This window comes from Talpa europaea, assembly GCF_964194135.1.
Source record: "Talpa europaea genome assembly, chromosome: 11".
Taxonomy (NCBI): domain Eukaryota; kingdom Metazoa; phylum Chordata; class Mammalia; order Eulipotyphla; family Talpidae; genus Talpa; species Talpa europaea.
This window is the reverse complement of record NC_140078.1, coordinates 64421986-64443146: the sequence shown is the minus strand read 5'-3', so window position 1 is coordinate 64443146 and position 21161 is coordinate 64421986. Positions and strand designations below refer to the sequence as shown.

Here is a 21161-nt window from a genome sequence, read left to right as displayed (position 1 = left end):
TGCTTCATAGTGCGGTGCTTAACCCCTTGTGCCACCAGGGAGGCTCCCATATGAGTTTAATTAATAGGAATAGTAAAGTGTGCGTTTTTTTCACAGTGTCCTCCAGTGCCTACAGTGCCCCGCACATAGAAAGAGCTCAGTGAAAACCCACTTGAACCTTATTGAACGTACAGGTGTATGAATACGCTCTCCCCTACGGTCCCTTCTCCATGACCCACTCCATGGTTCCTGCCCGCTCTTCCCAGCGCCCTCCCTCTGCACATCCTCTTACCCGGGGGACTAGGTGACCTTAAATAGCTTAGACATTTTCCTCCCGATTCCACTCTGCAAAGGTGAGTCCAAAGCTCCTGCAGCCAGTACACCTTGGATGCCAGAGGACGCAGTACCCACTTCGGGCGGCAGGGGGCGAGTGCGGTCCGGGATAGCCCACAGGAGGCTTGGGGAACTGGGCGGGGCTTCAGGGGCGGGTCGCCTCAGTGCGCAGGCGCGGAGCCAGATGCCTCGCGCGGCGAGGGACAGGCGGCCACAGAGCAGCCCCGGCCACAGGTCCGGTAGCAGCGAGTTCGAGCCCCAGTCCCGCGCACCGCTTTAGTTCTTGCTCTCCCGGCCCTTGGGCCTTCCGACGCTAGTCCCCGGCAGCTCGCTGAGCACTGCGCCCTCTCCACCGCCAGGATGCCGGTAACCGAGAAGGACCTGGCGGAGGACGCCCCGTGGAAGAAGATTCAGCAGAACACGTTCACGCGCTGGTGCAACGAGCACCTCAAGTGCGTGAACAAACGCATAGGGAACCTGCAGACCGACCTGAGCGACGGGCTGCGGCTTATTGCGCTGCTGGAGGTGCTCAGCCAGAAGCGCATGTACCGCAAGTACCACCAGCGGCCCACCTTCCGCCAGATGCAGCTTGAGAACGTGTCCGTGGCGCTCGAGTTCCTGGACCGTGAGAGCATCAAGCTCGTGTCCATCGGTGAGTGCCCTGGCTGAGCCGGGCGCGGACGGGGGTACCTTCCCGGCCAAGCGCGAGAGCCCCTGCGGAATTCTGGGGCTCCCAGCTGTGCGCCCCATCACACTCAGCCGCCGCGGGCCGAGTGCGAGCTCCGAGGCTGGAGCTGGGGGAGGGGTCGTCTCGAGGGGTGGGAGCCTCGGGCCCCCTTCCCGGGGCCATCCCTTGGAATGGGACCTCGTGAGATCTCCGGGTCGAGCGCCCCGGCTGCTGTGCGTCTTGGGGGCGGGGGCTGCGGGTTGAAGGCTGGGGCAGGGGCCGCAGGGGGAGTAGTGGGGATGTGGCGTTTCTCCGCACCTGGGGTTCCCTTCAGGAGCTGGGGATTTGGAAACCTGGGGTCCAAGATCCCCGGGGGCGGGGCCCTCGAAGCGCCCCTGAGTGCTAGTCCGGCTGCGCCCGGGCTGGTGCGCTCGGCGGCCGCCAAAGGGGCGTTGGCTCGCAGGCCGGGCCGCTAGGCGGGGAGACCTGGGGAGGGACGGTTCGCTGCGCTGGCTGCCTCTCCGCCCAGGTGGAGTCCAGGGCTGGGTACCCTCCCCCGCCGTCTCCGGAATGGGTGTGGGCCGCGAGGTAGGAAGCGGAGCCACGGAGGTGTGTCCTAGTTCCCTCTACTCCCAGCCCAGCTGCTGCAAGGCGCCTCGGGGTGAGCCCGCGCTAGCTGCTGAAGTTATTAGAGATGGAGGTGGTAATAGTAACCACCGCCTTGTAGGAAGCTCAGACTGTCAGCTGCCGTCCAAGTTATCTCAGTCCTTACACATTTTGTGAGCTGGGATATTCTTAGGCCCATTTTTCACATTAGTGGGTTCCCGAGGGCTAATTGACTTGTGCAAAGTCTCGAAAGTAGTCAGGGTTCGGTTGAAAATGGAAGGAAGTGGGTGACAATTAAAGGAGACTTTGCCTTCCTCTGGCACTCTCCCCACGCCAGGGTTTTCCTGATTGGAGGGAGGGAGTTGGTGTTGGGCTCCTCCCCACTTCCCCAGGCTGTGGAGGTGGAGTGAGGAGGAGGTCCGGGTTATGACTTGGTCTGGTTGAGGGTTTCCACAAGGGTCGGAAGGCGGCTGAGAATGTGAGCTGGGATGGTGGGGATAAGGAGGTACATGGTGTGTGCGTGAAGTGTGTGTGCGTGCTTATATGTGTGCAGTGTGTGTTCACACGGACCATGTGAGTATAGAGCAAGTGTGTGTGCAAAGAGTGTGTGTACACAGCGTAGGTGTGCAAAAAATATGGGTGCACCTACTCTGTGTGTGTGTGTTCTCTGCCAGTTTGCCCAGGCCTGGGTCTAAAGTCTTTGACTGAGAAAACTAGGCTGCCTAGTGACCCCTGTGATAGGAAGAAAGGGCTATGGGTGTGGCTGCTGGGACTTTCTCTAGCATAAAAGGGGTTCCCTCTAGGCTGAGCCTCCTCTGGCCTCGCCCTCACCTTCCCCCACACCTGTCCTAGCTGGTAGGACTGCTTCTGGCTTCCTGGGTCTAGGTAGCTGCCTCCGCCCAGCCAGCCTCCCCACCAAGGGTGACTCTGCAGAGGGATGCAGTGTGGCATGCTATCTTTTGGGGTCCCATCTCCTGTCCTGGGAAAGGAGAACCTCAGAATTCTGAACTTCTTTTCAGAAACCAGTTTCCCTTCTGAGGAATCTCAAGACCTGACTATTTCCAACTTGGATCCGTCCTTTGTTTTAAAAATGTGCATTTATTTAATTAACTGAACAAAGAAACTTAAAGTAAACCGGGAGTACCCAAACATGACATAAAATCTCTTTAAAAAACAAAAGAAACAAAAAACCAAGTCACAGCACCAGAAATCCTGGAGTGTCTAATTTACCAACTGTTTGCTGAGGTTGCTGCTGCTTCCAGCCTGACTTCCCATCAGTGCCCTGAAAGGGGGTCTGACTCTAGACTTTGGTCTCTTCCACTTTTCTACACTCCTGGTTTTCATTCCACAACCCACCAAGGCCGTAGTGTCTTCCATTGTCCTAACATTCCAGGGCTAGCCTCCCCTTCCCCCACTGTGGGCCTTGGGCTGTTGGCAGTTTCTTGCTGTGGACCTCTTCCCACCACAAATTACATTGTTTTGTTTTATTTTCTCCTTTTAAATAATTTTCTTGGATCCCATTCCCCAAAGTGGCATTCCTGGGTCAAAGGGTATCACCACATTTATGACTCCTGCCATTGGCTGCCTACTTGTCCTCCAGAAAGATTTCATAGCAAACAGGTTTTCTAGCCTCTGGAGACCAGAGGGAGACTTGCCAAGTGCCAGGACTCCTGTGGGGGTAATGCCTGAGGCCTCTTCCTTTGCCTGGGGCTGTTCTGGGTAATGTCCCTTCAGAAAAGATTCACATCCAGCTTGGACTTCAGTTCAGGTGTTCACTGCTTATGATGTGTGCATTGTGCTGACAGTGGCACTATCTCCAACTTGGGGGGCACACACAAGGTGATAAGTGGGTCCTTTTGCTCACCTCATTGACCATCACACTGAATCCTTTCAGTTTCCTTTATGACATGGTGATCTGCTTCTGCACGGCTTCTGCACGCTCCCTGTCCTGGCTAAGAGCTTAGAAAATGGTTGCTGGTATTACTGTGTTTGGTGTTAGTATTATTATCTTTATTTAAAGATGAGGAAACTGGAGTGAAATAACTTGTAGTGGTTAGCCAGGTAATAAGTGGTGACTGGAACCCAGGTCTGTCCAGTTGTTGAAACTGAGCCTTAACTGACCTGCCTTCCAGTACCAGAAATGAGTAAAATACAACCCCTCTTCCCCCACCAGAGGGCCTCTGTAACACTAGATTTTACAAGTCTGGGATGTTGGGGTGGGGCTGGACACCCCACACTTTGAGCCTGTGGTCTGGAACAAAGATGGGCTCTCAAGGTCATGGTTGAGTGGCAGGATTGATCCTCTGAACTGTGATGAGGGCCCCTTGAGTTCAGTTGTGTCAGGAGGCAGCTGAGTCAGTTTGCATTTTGGGTTAAGGTGAACACATTGAAGGAATGGCCGCCTTGTCCACAGTGTTTTTTCTTTTGGAAATTTCCTGTTACCCGATGGATCGTCTTTTACTCCATAATCTGGGCAGCTGTCTGTGAATACCCAGTTTTGTGTACTTTGGAGCACTCCCAACAATGTCCTCCGTGGCCATCGTTAGTGTGTGCAGGTGCCCGACGCTGAGACGTGCTCCCAAGCCAGAGGACTGTGGCTTTTCTGCCTAGAATTCAGGGAAAGACAACTCTGCGTCACATTTGTGATTCATTGTAAGGTGGGCCCATTCTAGGCTCCTTCCAAAAGCTGAAGGTTTCCTTAAGTTTCTTGCTATATCCTGCAGTTCATTGTGAGACCTCTGCACATTTATTTCTAGTTTACTGCCAGGAGTTGGCAGTTTTATTTACTTCCCCCCCTCAAATCCTTCTGACACTGGGCCCTGCCAGTGTGGGTTTAATACTGGTGTTAGGGTTTAATCCTTTAGAAAAAGAACTTCTGTCCTTTTTAGAGGATACAGTCTCACCCCATATTTATATGAGGTTCCTGTCCCAGAATAGTGCCCTAGAGCAGGTGGGGTGTGTGGTCCCAAGAGCTCAGGTCACTGGGCAGTTTCCAGAATGATGGGGTCACTGAACCACGCAGCCCCTTTTTCTTTCTTTTGTCCACCAATTTGATGTGCAGATGATCCTAAATTCTGCTGAAAATGTAGAACCCAGCAAATGCCAGTTTGTCTATTTCATCATGTAGTTCAGACCCAGAAAATGCTTCAAAAGTAGCTAAGTAGTGTGTCTTGTTATAATTAACAAGTTCTGGGTCACTTGCAACAAAGTAACATTACTTGAGTGATGACTTAATGAAGGAAGAAGATTCTTCACTCAAATACCACTTGCCACTAAGTAGCTGTTAAGACTTGTCTGTACCTTACTTTCCTTATCAGTAAAATGGGGATAATAACCACCTCCTTAAAAGGCTGTTATAAAAATTAAACAAGTTAATATTTTTTTAAAGTGCTGATAACAGTTTGTAGCATATAGTAAGTGCTATGTGAGTGTTTGTTAAATAAGATGCCTGTCCAATAATTTTCTCAGAAGTCACGCTGGAGGGTGTGGACTCTGAAAGAACGGCTAAAAGTGGCCCTGCACTTAATAGACCAGCTTAGTTGGGTAATGTTGCCTCTGCTGGCTGTAATAGGGTTACAGACTCCCCAACGGGTGTCCCCTGCTTGAAAGCGGATGACCTCTGGTTATGTTATGGCTGCCTCTGGGCCCATTCACACCAGCTTTGTTTCCGAAAGCTGGACAGGAGCTCTGGGCGGCTGGTCATTTCAACCTCCCACCCGTTCAGGCATCTCTGGGCCAAATTATTTCCAGATGGCAGTTAGGCCTCTGCGGAGTGCCTCCAGCAGCAGTGGAGCCAGAGTGCCAGTAGGCAGTGCCTTGGTTCTTGGAGAGTCTGTGCTAAAGGAGGACTTTGATTTGGAGGGAAATTATGTCTCCCTGGAACTTCCCTTCCCTCTACTCACCTCCCTCTATTGACCCCCCTCTAACGCCCACCCCGGTCTTAGTTCTGTGTTGGAGAGGTGTCAGAGTGGGCTGTTGGAATAGTCGAGGATGACTGCCTTGCACCTTGGTGAAAAGTGGAGGAGAATAATGGTGCCTATCCTAGAATCGCTGAGAACACTATGTTTGCTTAGGTCAGGTTACAGCATAATGCTCACATTGTCATTATTAATATTACTGTGCTTTTGAACCTATGCCCAGGACTTTGTCTTATCTTCCATCTGTGCTCTGGCCAGTCCAGATGTTTTTGGAGTCATGCCACTGTCACTGATGTGTTAGCTACTTGGTCCCCCCAGCTTGGGGCTTCTCATAAAAGGTATCGCTTTCTTCCCTTCCTCATTCAACAAATATATGAAAGACCAGCTTGCAGTTGGAGCTGGTACTGGGTGCTAAGGCCACAGGAATAATGAGAGTCATGTCCCTGGCTTCCCTCAAGGCTAAGCGAAGTGCAGAGGAAATACAGTTAATCAGGGAATATCCTTCTCAAGCCTTTAGGCATGTACACATCACCCTGGGGACTTGGTTTAAAATGTAGATCTGATTCAGTAGGGCTGGGTGAAAGCTGAGATTCTGTGATTCTAACCAGCTGCTTGCTTTCTGCCAACCAAACTATGACAATATAGATCCAAATGGGATCTAGATGATCTAGATGATGAGCCCTCTGAGGAGGGAGGACCACCTTAAGATGACAAGCCTCTGAGATAGGAGCCTGGGGTGGGTGTTCTGGTGGGCTCCCTGGAGGAAGGGCCTTTAAGCTGAGACCTAAAGTCTGCCTGGAATTTGGCAAGTGAACAATTAGTTAGGTGAGCACAGTAGAAGAGTGTCAGGTGGAAGTTATAGTGCAAGGGACAGAAGGACCATGGAGAGAGATGCCAGGGCTGATTTAAAAAGGCTGCCAACATCTTCCTTGAGCCAGTTGGGGTAGGGCAGGTAAACCCAGATGAAATGGACCCTTCTAATCTGGAAATCTCTCAACTATTGTTCCAGTCATTTTTTTTTAAAGATTTATTTATTTATGTATACAAGAACTGGGGTACAGGCCAGAGTTGTGTGAGGTATGTGTGTGAGAGGATTCGCCAGAGACAGAGCGGAGAACAGAACAGGCAGATCAACCAAAGTACACTGCTGAGGGGAGCAGTGAGCGAGACAGGAGAGATCTGCTGAGCCATGTGGGTTGCTCCCTTGCTGGGGATCGAACTCGTGCTGCAATGGCTATGGATAGCTTCATAGGTTGCGTCCTAACCCCTTGTGCCACCAGGGAGGCCCCCAGTCATTCTTATAAGTAAAAATGTTTGGGTATACCCCCTCTTTATATATGTATATTATATATGTATATGTGTATACAAGGCCACTGCCAGTCTATGTTAAATATTAATACAGCTTAGTTTCTTTTTAGATGACAAATTCAAATATAAAATCTGTTTTTCCAGTGCTGTAATGGATTATTTTGTTCACCCTTGGAATGCATATATCCTCTTTTGGATTCCACTGGGTATCTATGTTTCTACATTTCATTTTTCTTCTTTTCCATATTGTTTTTATTCTGCATTTAGGTTTCATCTTTAACTATCCTCAATTTAGGAGCTGGATCCATAATTATAACCCCTCCCCCAACAGTAAGTCAAATCAAATGGATAAATCCAATGGAACGAGCCATTTCAATCTAAATGGATGCTATTTCCTGCTCTTAAAATCGCCTTTCAGGTCATGCTACTAGGCTCTATCTTATATTACTGTTATAAATCTAGTTATTCATTAAACATGCTCAGTAATCCTCAAAGTAGCTCAGGTTATTGCAGTAAACAGCAGTACCTTCTTCTGGGGCTTGGAGATGGTCTTGTGTTTTTAAGGCGCTTAGTTCACTTTTCCTGGGAAACTGAGTCCATGTTTTGGGGAGAGAGCTTCTTGGGAAAGGCAATTAGAAAACCACATGGTTCTCTTTAAGACTTGAATGATAAAACAGTAGATGAGACCAAATAGACATGGTGCCAAGGGTATCTTAATCATGCCCACTTAGTCTTCTTTTTTTTTGCAAGAAAAGTGCTGAATTATATATGATGTTTCTGCCTTTCTTCTAAGAGCCTACAGCAGTGAGCAGTTCTTGTCCTTTGAGGCTACCCGCCTGTGTCTATGCAGGCGTCTCTGTCCTTTTTTTCCTTGCCTCAATAAATTTGTCATGTCATGTGCTGATGAATGGTAATGTCTGCTGACTTTTTTTCTCAGAGGGACTAAAACAAAACAAAACAAAACAAAAAAACAAAACCTTATAGCACTTACCTTAAATGGTTTCATTTGCTAAGTTGTAGGTGGTTGTCATAACTTTTGTAAAGTATTCAGTTCTAAAATAATTTGATGGGATTTTACTTTTGTCAGTTGTCTGATGACAAAATTTTCCAAAGAGCATTTGCCTTTCCTGATCCTTTTTTTTCCAGTCTGAGTGCAGTAGAATGTCCTTGGTCAAGATTTTCTTGTACTATAAGCAAAGAGGCAGTTTGATTTTTCACTTAGTCAAGACTGGCTATAAGACTGAATTATTTTGACAGAGTGTCTGACTTCCTTCCCCCACCATCAAAATCCAGGCACACTGGTAAATAGCTTGGCAAGGAAGAGACTTGTCCCCTTCTGCTTATTGCTTGACTCTTCCTGGTAGCAAGAATGCTCACTGGTGATATTGTGTGTTGAATGTCAAGGTGTACACATGTGCCCTCTAACAATCTAGCATTTCCCTCAAGCCTGCTCACTGCTAAACATTACCCCGAGCACCTTATTATTTCTAATTCTCATTCTGAACCATGCAAAGTGAGGACTTTTATATCTTTTTTTTCCATTTTATAGATGAGAAAACTGAGGCACAAATCTGCCTCACTTCATATGCCAGCCACAGTACCTGCCTACATCAGACTGTACAGTATTTTCATGTTAAAGCTGGAATCCACACTTGTAAACATATGTTACTGTGAGCGACTTTCTACTGCTTTACTTTTGTTGGTTTTGTTTTGCTTGACACTTTACTCAGTTCAACTTGATTAATGTGAAATTGAAATTTCCTTTCTATGAAGCCAACTTTTTTTTGGGCCACTTGCCTCACCTTTTCCAGCTAAGAGAGCTTTAATTGGGGCCTTCTCTCTAGTTCTGGAGGCATTAATCTAGTTCTTCCCCTACCTTTCTTTGGTTCCCAGGGGAAGCACTTTCACTGCTGGTCTAGACAGTAGGGACCAAGCTAAAGGCTGCTCTGGCGGGTTAGGCAGAGCTTTCTTTGTGAGGCCTGGAAGCCAGAGGTGAGGAAGCTGTGCTCCTGGAATTCCCCCTGGCTGCAGGCCTTTGGGGCCCAAGGCACACACCACTTCAGGGATGGGGTTAAGGGGAACATTTTTTTGAGATCCAGCTGTGCAGGGAGATCCTTGGTGACAGTTGCCATTGGCACAGCTATGCCCCATCAGAAATGACCTCACCCCACAACCTTTCCTTCTGCCACCTTTAAAAATTAACCTGTGTGATGGGTTGTTTTTGCTGGTGAGCAGGCAACGGGGACTTCTTTCTTGGCTGGCGCTCGACCTTTATCAGTCTGGCGGCCCTGGCGCAAGTGCAAGTGCAAGCCGGCAGCTCTCTGCTCATGGTGAGGAGCCTTGTGGGCAGGCCTCTTGTTGTGTAGCCTGCCACTGAGCTGTGTGCTCCAGAACTGAACTTGTGTGTGTCCCCGAGGGCTTCTCCTACAGCGCTCCACCTCAGAGAAAGCTAGCCTGACTGGCTGCCTAGGTGCACAGCCTCCCTGAAATCCCAGGGCTGGCTTGTTGAAAGGTCTGGGCGTTAACACAACACTCCTGTTCTCCCTCTCTGAAGGCCCTTTATGCTGGCATGAATTCCTTTTCTCATGGAGATCTGAAAGCTCTTTTGACTAAATGGGTCACCTTTCTGGGTATTTTCATAAGGCTGGTCAGCTTTTGCCATGCCAGACAACTTTTCTGGAATTTCCGTTCAGATATAAAGGCAACCAAAGAGTTGAAATGATTTGGAACACAGTGTGGAATTTTGGCTTTCGAGCTATAGGGAAATGGGTGGGGATTTTGTGGCAGGGACTATGTAAATTTGCTGCAGCCCATAAATTCAGATTTTAAGATTAAAAAAGGCAAGCAGCAGTCAGCTTTCCTTCTACAAACAGGAATGGTGTTACTTTCGGCCTCATGCTGCTTGTGACCCAGGCTGAAGCAGGCCTCCCAGGGAGGCTGGGCTATGAGAGGATTCTCCCTCCCTGTCTAAAATCAGATTCCTTTATCTCCCTTGTTCCCCCCAAGAAAATAATCAAGTTCTTATCATGCTAGTTCTGCACTGCTTGTGTGAATTATCCCGATTCCCTGACCCTCCCTGAAGTGTTTTATCAGATTCCTGGGAAACAAGAATGATTTGGCATTCTATAGCCAGTGGGGAGCCCTGGCTGGGCCTGGTGCCTCTTGCACAAGAACAAACTGATTGTTCCCTTGATGGGTAAAGCAGGCCAGAGACAGGGACTAGCCCCTGACCTCTGAGGTAACTCAGGTGTTGAGGCCTTTGTCCTGAGACCTTGAGAGACCTTTGTGACTGGCAGTTCTGTTAACTGAATAGTTTGGGTTCTGTCAGAGTATGAAAGACCAAGGATGGCTGCTGCTGGGATAGGGGCCCCTTAGAGGAGCTTGTAACCTTCCAGGGGCAGAACCCAGATAGTGTTCTGAGAGGAGGAGCCTTGGCATGGCTCATTACATTCTGATTCTCTCCTCTGGAGACAAGCTGACACCAGGGGAATGCCTCTCCTGTCGGGCAGTCCTTTACAGGAAATGATCCAGGTGTCACATTACACTTCCTGCAGGTATGCCTCTCTTAGCCTGCCCCTTTTTCTTTGGCACTCTTGTTTGCCATTCACCAGAAGCACACCTGAGGTCCAGGGCACGAAGTACTCTAGGCATCACAGAGCCCCTTCTGTACCTCCCGGTCTATTTTGAGCTGTTTTGATCTTCTAACTTACCTCTTTCTCTCTCTCTGGAGCATGACTGCTTCGCCAGCAGGTGCTGTATCTCCTGTCTACCTCCATGAGTTCAGCACTTAGTGGGACTCTAATAAATAACATGGATGTGTTGACTAGTATGTTTGGTATGTTGATTTCCGGGGTCCCAGCAGAACGCCTTGTTTTTGAGATAGTGATGTGGAGCTTAAAGACCTCAGCACTTCAGAGTCATTCTCTGAACATCTTTGATTTTACACCTATTAGAGAATAAGACCTGTTCCAAGCAGCCATAGGAGGGTCAGAAAATGAACATCAATAGGAAGCCAGAGTCACTAAAATCATAGGAATAGTGATTATATATTGAGCACTTACCAGTATCAGGCATTGTGACAGGTGCTTTTCAATTACAGCTAAATAAAATCTCATTCTGTCTTGAGATGTAGTTATTGTGTTACCCCATTAGAGACACAAGGAAACTGAGGCACACCCACATTGACCAGTGAGTATGTGGTAGACTAGAACTCAAACCTTCTTCTGACTAGAACTCAAACCCTCTTCTGAGATTTTAATTTGCTTGTTCTAATACTTACTCCAAAGGAAAGCAGTTAGCTCAGCATGTGTTTGAAATTTATTTGTAATGCTTTTTTGACATTAAAAAGTTGCATTTATTTATTTTTTTTTTGTGTGTGGGGGGGAAAGTGCAAGGCTACAGAAAAGGACAAAGAGAAAACACATCATCTGTGAAGAATCTTGACAATTTTTTTCTCTGAGGGAATTTTGATTAGGAGGAAGGTGTGTTTTCTCAGAAAAAAAGAGATTGGAAATGTATGAAATCATGTTGGTCACATCGATGGCTGTAACAAAATTCATCTTTGAGTTCTTACTCACCTGTGCTAGCATTGAATTGGAAGTCTTAGTTGAAGCTCATTTTAGTTTGCAAGTCTCCCTTGGTCTAAAAATATGCTTTGGTCAACTACAGAACAGGGGTGTTTCAGCCACTTTTAGTGTCTTAAAAGTTTTTAGCACCAATTTTTATTGCCAGGGTCTCTTCTTATTAAGAGTTACTATGTTTGGTAACTATTGTGACCTCCTCTATAGTTAGCCTAGCATAGAAACTCACTTACCTTTTAGTTGCTTAGCAACATTAGCAGTTTAAATATGTCTCAGATACAATCCTAACAGAATGCATTTGGCCAGTTTGATTCACTCTTGCCTGTCTGGAACTTTTAGAAGTTTGAAAATTATGTGCAGTCTCAGGGTCTTCTTGGTATTAGTTTTTTTGGATCATAATTTTCTCAACATCCCTCAAAATGCCAGGCCCATAGAATCTTCTTGCTTGGCCTTGTTTGAGGCCAAGGATATGGAATGGAAACTATTTCCAAGCACAGATCAAACCACTTTTTGAGTGTCCCTATGAGTTTAGACCCTGCTACTTACTGGCTGAGGGACTTGAGCAAGTGACTTGACCTCTCTGAGGTTAGTGTCCCAGGCTCTAACCTGGTAGTGCCTCACTCTTGGTGTTGTTGAAGATTAAATGATACAATCCTTAGGAAGCTCTTGGCTCAGTCCTTGGCAGCAGTAAATGCTCCACGAATGTTCTCTGTTGCCTTCCTTCCTCTTCTCCCTTCTTCCTGCCCGCTTCCCTCTCTCCCCTCTCCTCCTAATTCTCACCCTTGTGGTGGCCCCTCAGACTGGAGGGAGAAGTGAGTCACCTAGTTGTCTTGGAAGGGAAGAAGTGGGTGGAAATAGACCCAGAAATTTGTCTACGGTACCTCACACCTAGTGGACTGTTGTTAGGAGAAGGGCCCTGAGTTTTGAGTACCAGTCAGGTGGAAACCATGGGCCAACCTTGCTCTTCTAGCCAAACTTCCTTGAAGAATAGAAAACAGATGCCAACTGTTCTGCCTGTCTTCCCCCACTTTCCCTTTGTCCTCTTTGGCTAACGAATCTGTTTTTTAAAAACTGGCTTCTTTGCCTCTCCTTTCATTCTTTAGATAAAGCTTTCTTTTTGTCTCAGAATGCCCTTTGCTCCCTTTTCTTTCTTTCCTACTTTTGCTCTCATGGAAGTGGCTACAGCCTCAGCCAGGGGATGTGCTTGCTCATGGGTCCAAGTTAGGCTCTGCCTCCAGAGAGTGGGTTGACCCAGCGGGCTCTTTCACCTGTAGGAGCCTGTCTTACACATGCAAAAATGTGACAATCAAATGCTCTGCCTTATTGAGTTGTAAGCGATAAAAAGAATGTGCTTCTAAAACCCTTAGCACCCCCCTGGTTCTAGAAAGTGGTCAGTAAGCCACAGGCTTGGCTGTTGTGTTAGCATCAGTGTTCTTACATGATGCTCCACACCTCTAACTAGCCCTTTGCAGGGCTTAATCAGAGAGAGTGAAGAGGAAGCAGAGCAGTCAAGCTGGGGTCAGACTGTGCTGACTGCCTCATATACTTTCCATCTGAAACAAAGGGGTATATTCCATCTGATTATCCCCTACCCCTGGGCCTTGAACCTAGTTTTTCCCTGCCTTGGTCCTGGCCTCACTTTCTTTTTTTAAGTTAAATTTCTTATTTTCTTACATCAATGGTCATCTTTGTATAGTTATTGTTAGGGGTGGCCCTCCCACCAATAATGCACCCATGCCCCTGCTCCCCCGTGTGTCCCTCCCCTGCTCCCATCTCTTCAACTCCTCCCTCACTGCATGCTATAGATTGATGGTCTGTCCACAGTCCTAGGGTTTTTCCTGAAACCTTGTCTTTTTTCTGGATGAGGGCCTGGGCTCCTGGACCACACCAGACCAGGCTGCTCAGATCCCCAGGAACAATTGGGAGGCAGGCAGCCATGCAGAGCACTTCAAGAACCTGTTGTAGGGCAGGTGTGTGGAGTGGTTCTCTGGAATTCTTGGTTTTGGAACTTCCTGCGGTAGGAGACTGTCCCATTTTCTCCAGGCCAGTGTCATCTTCGGGTTCTGTGCCTCCTCTCCCACACTGATTGTCCCATCCATTCTAATGGCTGTCACATGATGACATCCTTTCCTCTCCTGTAGTCTTGGCTTTTTGATGTATGGGATCCTAATGGGGCTACTATCACTGGCCAGGATTTTTGCTGCCCTGGGTGTGGTCTTAAACCCAGTCCTGTCCGATCTCATGTCATGGAGCTGGTGACAGTGTTTCTGCAGAAGTGCTTGGAAACAAACAGCATCAATGTTACTGGGTCCCAGTGACTGGAGGATGCTGGCAATGGCAAACTTTGTGATTCCTAAGGGGAGATCCTGTGGGAGGTTGAGGGGGGCCTTGTTCCTAGTTCTTTTCAGAGGTAACACTGTCTTTTCTCTACCACATTAAATGAATCATCTGTGTCTTGTGAAATTACTTCCTCCAGTTCTGCTGGACCCAAGCTCCCTGCTATATCCATGGTCAGGCTGCATTTCTAATACTGGAGACTTAAAGGGGAGTGTTATGCTTAGATCATTGCTCATGTGGTTAGGGAGCACCCGACACCTTTCCCCCAGAGCAGGATTTATGGTGGTTTTACTTGAGTGAGTGACTAATGCAGATCTTTACATTTTAATGATGGGAAGAAATTAGTCAGCCTGGGTACTGTTTCTATGTGACATGGCATAATTTTAAACACTTGCACAATAGCTTTGTTTTGCCAACTATAAAAGTTGACCATCAATTGGCTGTTATCAATAAGATCAGCAGGTGTTAATCCACTTGACTTCCAGAGACCCATTTCTGGTCCAGGAAAGGCCCAGAGTAAACTGCATTTGGTAAGATTTTGGGCCTCAGGCCTCAGGCTGGACCCAGATCTTAGTCCCAGGCCTGCTACTGCCATTCCTGGGCCTTGGGGGATGGGGGGTGCTCTGTCTCTCTCTAACCCTGTTTTTCCCATCTATAAAATGGGGAACTGGGTTAGATTGTGTTCCCCAAATCTCAGCCATTCATAAAGGAACCACCTTAATTAATTTTGCCATATCCCAGGGCTGTCCCTATTTCATTTTCACTTAACATTCCTGTCCAACCCTCCCCACCCCCACCCCACCCCTATTTGACTCACTTTGAAAACAAATGTATTTGAAAAAGAGAATTTGTATTACTATCATAATGGAAAAATAGTGTCAGTAGGTAAATCGAAGATAACCATAAATACACCCAGAGCAGTGTTATTAAATTCCAGCTTACATTCTTGCCTGTTCTCAGATAATAATGGAGAAACCTCCCCTTTTGGTTAAAAAAGAAAATTAGCCAGAGATAGAGAAGAATTTAAAGTGACTTAGTTCCCTACCGAGCCTTTCTCACGTACTCAGAAGGATTGAGGGAGAATTAGAAATAGAATAATATTCTCTCCGTGATGCAAAGTGACTGTCACCAATAGCCCCAAGCAGTAACCTATCCTTATGCAAGCTTTGTTCAGCTAATACTTGTGAAGTCTTTACAGTGTCCCCGGAAGAGCTGTGTGCACTGCACCAGGAGTGTGGAGAGGACCGGGACTCATATCTGACCCGGGGGAGCTCTGGGGCTAATGGAGAGGCAGCTGTGGGAACAGATTGAATGCAAATGAAGAGCGGAGCAGGCCACAGTGGTTTCCTTAAGGAAACCACAGAAATATATTCTGTCATGTGTGTGTGGGGGGTCTTTTATAAATAACTTGTTTAGAAAATGGTATTTTTATATTTTGAGGTTTTTGTGAAATGAATAATGAAACCTATTTCAGTCCAAGATGAGTCTAGAGAAACTCTAATATTAACCTTGAGTTATTATTATTTGTTTATAATATTATAATGATTCATTATAGCATTTTATGTAAATGGTAACCAACTTTATTTTCCTAGAGCCAGAATGGAGCTCTCTTGGGAGGCCATGTCTATTTTAAATGAGATAAAACAAGATGAATGGATAGACTTTGCAACACTAACTTTTTCCCTTTGGATTAGCAAGTCGGATAAATTCTACAAAGCAGGATTGGATCTCTGAAATGCCTCAGGCTAGTCTCCAGGAATGAATGGTATTCTTTGAGGTAGTGGGGTGTAAGGCTAAGTTGATTTTCTGTCCATCTGCCAGCCACGTGCACCACCTGCTTCCCTTGGGTTTGGAGAAGGAAAGTTATGATTGAGTGTGAGGAACTGTCCGAAGTCAGGCGGCTCTGGGACTGAATTTGGGATTTACTGTGTTGATCCTAGATTGAGTTACATGATTTCTCTGCAGATGCAGTGCTCAGTGTTCTCACCTGTAAACTGGGGATAATCATAGTTTCTCCCTATAATTGTGGGTGTGAAGATTTAATAGCTAAATTTGGTAAGTGCTAACACGTAATCCCACACAATTTTCTGATTGAAAGGGTCAGGTTTTTACTACTGGAGGCTGATAGTAAGTGAGATTGGAGGGGGTTGTCATATTTGAGGTTTGATTAGATCATGCTGGTTGACATCAGGACATACCTAAGGGATATGGGATTTGTTACAAATGATGTTATCACTCCTAAGACATTGTGTGTGGGTTGTATCAGGATGAAATGGGCATCAAGAAGAGCATTCAAGGGGGCATTGGTGGCAGTTAGAATCCTTTCTGCTGCAAGGAATAGGACCAATAACTGGCTCACGTAGAAGGTAATTGATTGGCTTCTGTTAGTAAACCCTAAGGAGAGTGGACTATGGGTTTCTGGAATTGGGTGGCTCAGTGATGTCAGCAAGACAGTAGGTCTCTGCTTTCTTGATTTCATTAGTCTGATTCTTCTGATTTCATTAGTCTGATTCTTCTGTGGTTGTCCACAGCAGAGAGTTCCTGCAAGAGTTCAGAGACAGTTCTTGGGGGTGTCATATGAACCAAAAACAACTTTCCTAGACGCTAACAACTGACCACTCGTTAGGCCTCATTGGTCCAAATTGGATCATGTGGCCAATTTTTAATCAGTACCTGACATGGGGGTTAGCCTTCCAGGAGCTGGGGGTAGAGTCATTTACCTGGAGGTCCTATGGGACCTATTGGGAAAGGTAGACACCAGACACTATGAGGATTCTTTGAGGAAGAGCAAAGGGGACTGAGGATTGTTTGAGAAAGGGCGAAAGGGGCTTTTGATGCTGGGTGAACCTGTTCTAGAAGGTGATATCAGAAAAGGATGGATATAATTGAGGGCCTAGAACAGGGGAAGGAAAGGGGTGTCTCTTATTCAACAGGCTCCTTCATCTATCTCCTCACCTCCCTCAGTCCCTTTTTTCTATACTTGCCCCAGGATCTCTCTGCCTCCTTCACAAGACATCCTCATCCTCGCTGATTTATTGTAAAAATTTTACTGTAGCAGTTGTACATCATTTTTATAGTGTTTATTATTTTTTCCTAGTTAAGAATAACGTGGTTTTGCAAAGCCATGGGAAAATTAAAAAATAAGTAAAAGAGGAAAATTTGTTTGTAATCTCACTCTCCAGAGCTAACAAAGGAATCAACATTCTTTTCCAATTTTCCCTACATATATGTATCTGTCACATTAGAAACAGGTTGAACTATATATAGTTTTATATTCTATCATTTGATGATAATTACTGTGTTATTAAACATCACTTAAAAACTTGATTTCTTACAACACTCCATCATAAAGGTAATATCCTTTAGACATGAATTATGTCATTAAAAATGGAATATCGTGCAATAAAAGTGAACAAACCAGAACTCTACATGATTTGGATTCTCTTGAGAGTGGACTCAAGGACATGCACCCACATAGAGGTGGCTTTTGGGGGGAGGTGATCCTCGGAAGCAAGTAAGAGGCATTGCAAATGAGACAGAAGGAGTAGAAACCAATATTAGGGTGAATTATCAAAGTTGCCTCTGTGGCAGCAGGGTTTAAGTGCTGCCAGGACCTCCTGAGATGTACAGAATGACTGTAGTACTGTCCACCTGGAGAAGGGCAGGAGCTGGTGGCCTACCAGCTCTGTCCCCCAGTAATGAGACATTAATTCTTTCTAGCTCCCAGGCTGGAGCTCATCCATGCTGGCTTAAAAAGGGAAAAGAAAAGGCATGTATTTGGGTTGTAGGTGGACCTGGTAAGGTGGATCTGAGATGGCACAGAGCTGTCAGTTGCAGTTGCAGCTAAAATCAGATATGGGCCAAGAGAATGGATGCAGACACCATGGTATCTCCAATAAGTGTGTCACCTGGATCAGTCTTACAGTGTTGAGGAGAAAAAGCATAGTGCACAGAGATACATATGCTCTGCTTCTGTTTTTGTAAAATGTTATTTTTTTTAATTTAAAAAAAATATTTATGCATGCAAGAGCTGGGGTGCAGTCCAGAGATGAGGGGGATGAGATGATTCACCAGAGACAGAGTGGGGAGCTGAACAGGCAGATCTACTGATACACACTTCTGAGGGGAACAGCAGGCAAGTCAGGAGAGGTCTGCTGCACCATGTGGGTAGCTCCCTGGCTGGGGATCAAACTTGTGCTGCAGTAGCTTCATAGTGTTGCGTCTTAATTCCTTGTGCCACCAGGGAAGCCCTATGTAAAATTTTATATATATAACAAGAATATAGTTACGTAATGATCTTCACCAAACTTTGGAGAGTGGTTGCCTGGGGTAGGGGGTGAGGGATATGGAGTCATAAAGGAGTGTACAGGGACTTTCATCTCTTGGTGATGCTATTTATTTTTTTCCTATAAACTGCAAGATGGTCATTGTATTATTCTTTCTGCACCCTTTTGTGTGTGTGTGTTGGAAATATTTCCCTTACAAAAGAATATTTTAATGCTGGCAGAATGCATTACTGAGCTTGACCAAGGGAAGGGGAAAAATTACTTTTATTGTTTGTTTCTTTTAAAGACAAGCTCTGACCCAGCTTGTAAGAAAGATACAATAGATAAAATAGATCATCCTCAAGATGTCAAGGTGATATTCACCCTTAGCAGTCTTTCTCCCTCTCACTCCTTAGATGTATGTTGAAACTCCTGAGCTAATTGCTTTAGAATGTAAGGCCCCTCCTATTGCTTGTGAACATGACGAGCTTGTGCTTCTCAAAGGTAGAGAGAAAGCTTCAAACGTTTGCTTCTGGGAGCTTCCAGTGAATAGCTTTTTGCCAAGCGAAGGAGATTTTCTCAAGGAAATATTTCAAAGGACTACTGAAATATTTGCATAGTATATAAAAGTGGGCAAAAGTCCAGAAGAAAGGGGTGGTTTTAGTGGAAAGAGTGTTATGAGACAGTTGCATTGTAAGAACCCCTTTGCATTATGACTGAAATGAATCCCTCCCATTTTGTGGCGCCTATCTTTGGGACTGTGGCCTGGTGTCTGAGGCCCCGAATATCTGAGCTCAAAAGTGTTTGTTTGATTTTTAAAAGCTACTTTTTGGATGTGTAACTGACACACAACAACCATACATTTAAAAGTGTATAGTTTGCTAAGGTTTCACATACTCATACAGGTAAACATATACATATATGAATATTGGGAAACCATTACCACCAGCAAGATAGTGGACATATGTATCCAGCCCCAAAGCTTTCCTCTGCTCTGTAACCCCTCCCCCACTTTCTTCCCTGTCTCCTCCCATTTCCACACTATCACCAATCTGGTTTTTGTCACTTGTAGGTCACCGCAGTTTTGGAAATTTTATGTAAATGGAATCACACAATAGATACCTTTTTTGGTCGGTCTCCTTTTACTTCACATAATTATTTCATGTCAGTAGATTCATCCTTTTGCATGAATCAGCAGTTTGTATTGCTGAGCAGTATTGCACTGGATGGTTGTATCATTCTTTGTTTATACATTCTTTTATTGATGACATTTGTGTTGTTTCCAAATAAAGCTGTTAAGAATTCTCATACAAGTCCTGTGTGTGGATGCTTATTTCCTTTCATTTTTTTGAGTGAGTGACTAGATTATAGGTAGGTCTGTATTTACCTTTTTAAGAAGCCACCAAGCTGTTTTCCAAAATGGTTGTACCATTTTACATTTCTATCAACAGTTTGTGAGAGTCTTACACATCTTAGACACAAGAAGTGTGTTTTTTTTCTTAAGAGATTCTATTTTTGAAAATTTAATTTAATTTTATTACTTTTTTTAATGAAAAATTTTTCTAAAGATTTATTTATTTATTTATACAATCACTGGGTACAGTCAGAAGCGCGGAGGGTAAGAGAATTCACCAGAGCCAGAGTGGGGAGCAGAACAGGCAGACTGGCGAAATACACTGCTGGGGGAAGCAGCGGGCGCAGCAGGAGAAGTCTGCAAGCCATGTGGGACCCTTGCCGGCGTCCGGGGATCGAACCGGTGCTGCAGAGGCTGCAGGCAGCTTCGCAGCCCAGCGCTCAACCGCTGCGCCACCAGGGAGGCCCTAATTTTATTCCTTCTTTTTGTCTTTCCTGAGATTTAATAGTCAGTGTTATAGTGAACATGTAACAAAGGTGAACATATAGAAAACAAATAAAAACCTGAATAAATTATGAGATTTCTAGCAAACTGAAGGAAATTAACCACATGGTTTTTCTTTAGTGAAGAATGGCTGGTTTGCACTATGGAGAGCTGTGTGGAGATTTCTGGACCTACTAAACATAGAGCTTCCATATGTTCCAGCAATTCCACTCCTAGGTATTTACCCAAAGGACACAGAAACATCAATTCCAAAGAGCACCTGCACCCCTATGTTTATAGCAGCACTATTTACAATAGCTAAGCTTTGGAAACAGCCCAAATGCCCAAAAATAGATGACTGGATCAAGAAGATGTGGTCCATATATACCATGGAATATTACTCAGCATTCAAAAAAGATAAACACATGCAATTTGCAGCAACATGGATGGTGCTGGAAGGGATCATGCTCAGTGAAATAAGCCAAAAAGAAAAAGAAAAATACCGGATGTTCTCACTCATAGCAGGAATCTAGAAAACTTAAATAAGGGACCAGGAAAATGAATAACTATAAGAAAGTGAAAATCAAAATCAACAAAAAACCATGAACCAGAGACACTTTTTGGGGGGTGGGGGCTGGGAGGGGAGGGATTGGGGTCAGAATGGGGGGTTTGCAATTGTATGGGGGAATATAAAAATAAAATTTATTATTTAAAAAAAAAAAGAATGGCTGGTTTGAATCCACTTCTGTGGTGTTTTGATTCCTAATCAACTGCAAAACCAAGGCATAGTTGCAGTTCCAAGATGGATTTTTTTCCCCCCAAAATTAAGTTGTTTTTTTTTTTTTTTGAGGTAGTTGTTTACATCATTGTAACAAAAGTATGTTTTCACACCATGCTCATCACCAGTGCCCTAATACTCCTCCAGGCATTCCCCTTCTGGTTGCCTCAGTTTTGCAGTCAGATGTCAAAGGTTTATTATTAGTTTGGTTTTAACTAACCCTTTGTTTTGTCCCTCTATAGTCTACATATAAGTGAGACCATCCTGTGTCTGCCTTTCTCCTTCTGTCTTATTTTTCTTATCTGAGCATTATCTTCTCCAGTTCCATCCATGTCACAAAAGGCAAGAGTTCATCTTTTTTGTTAGCTGATTAGTATTACATTGTGTGTGTGTAGACACCACGTTTTTCTGCTCTGCTCCTCTGCCCTTGGGTATTTAGTCTGTTTCCATATCCTTTTAAGTAGGGCTGTGATGAAGATAGGAGTACATATATCCCTTCAAAGTAGTGCTTGTGTGTAGTTCAGGTAGATGTCTAGGAGAGGAATTGCTGGGAC

General features: G+C 45.4%; 1 protein-coding gene across 4 annotated transcripts in view; it reads left to right on the top strand.

Annotated features, from left to right (window-relative positions):
* Positions 1-672: 672 nt before the first annotated feature.
* Positions 673-21161, top strand: part of FLNB (filamin B) — a gene marked incomplete at its 5' end in the record, with an annotated part of 133530 nt that continues 113041 nt past the window's right edge. For all 4 annotated transcript variants that reach the window (XM_084246728.1, XM_084246727.1, XM_084246726.1 and 1 more), the window contains one exon: positions 673-964. In XM_084246728.1, the coding sequence (XP_084102854.1) occupies positions 673-964 (292 nt within the window). The remainder of the gene's footprint in view (positions 965-21161) is intronic.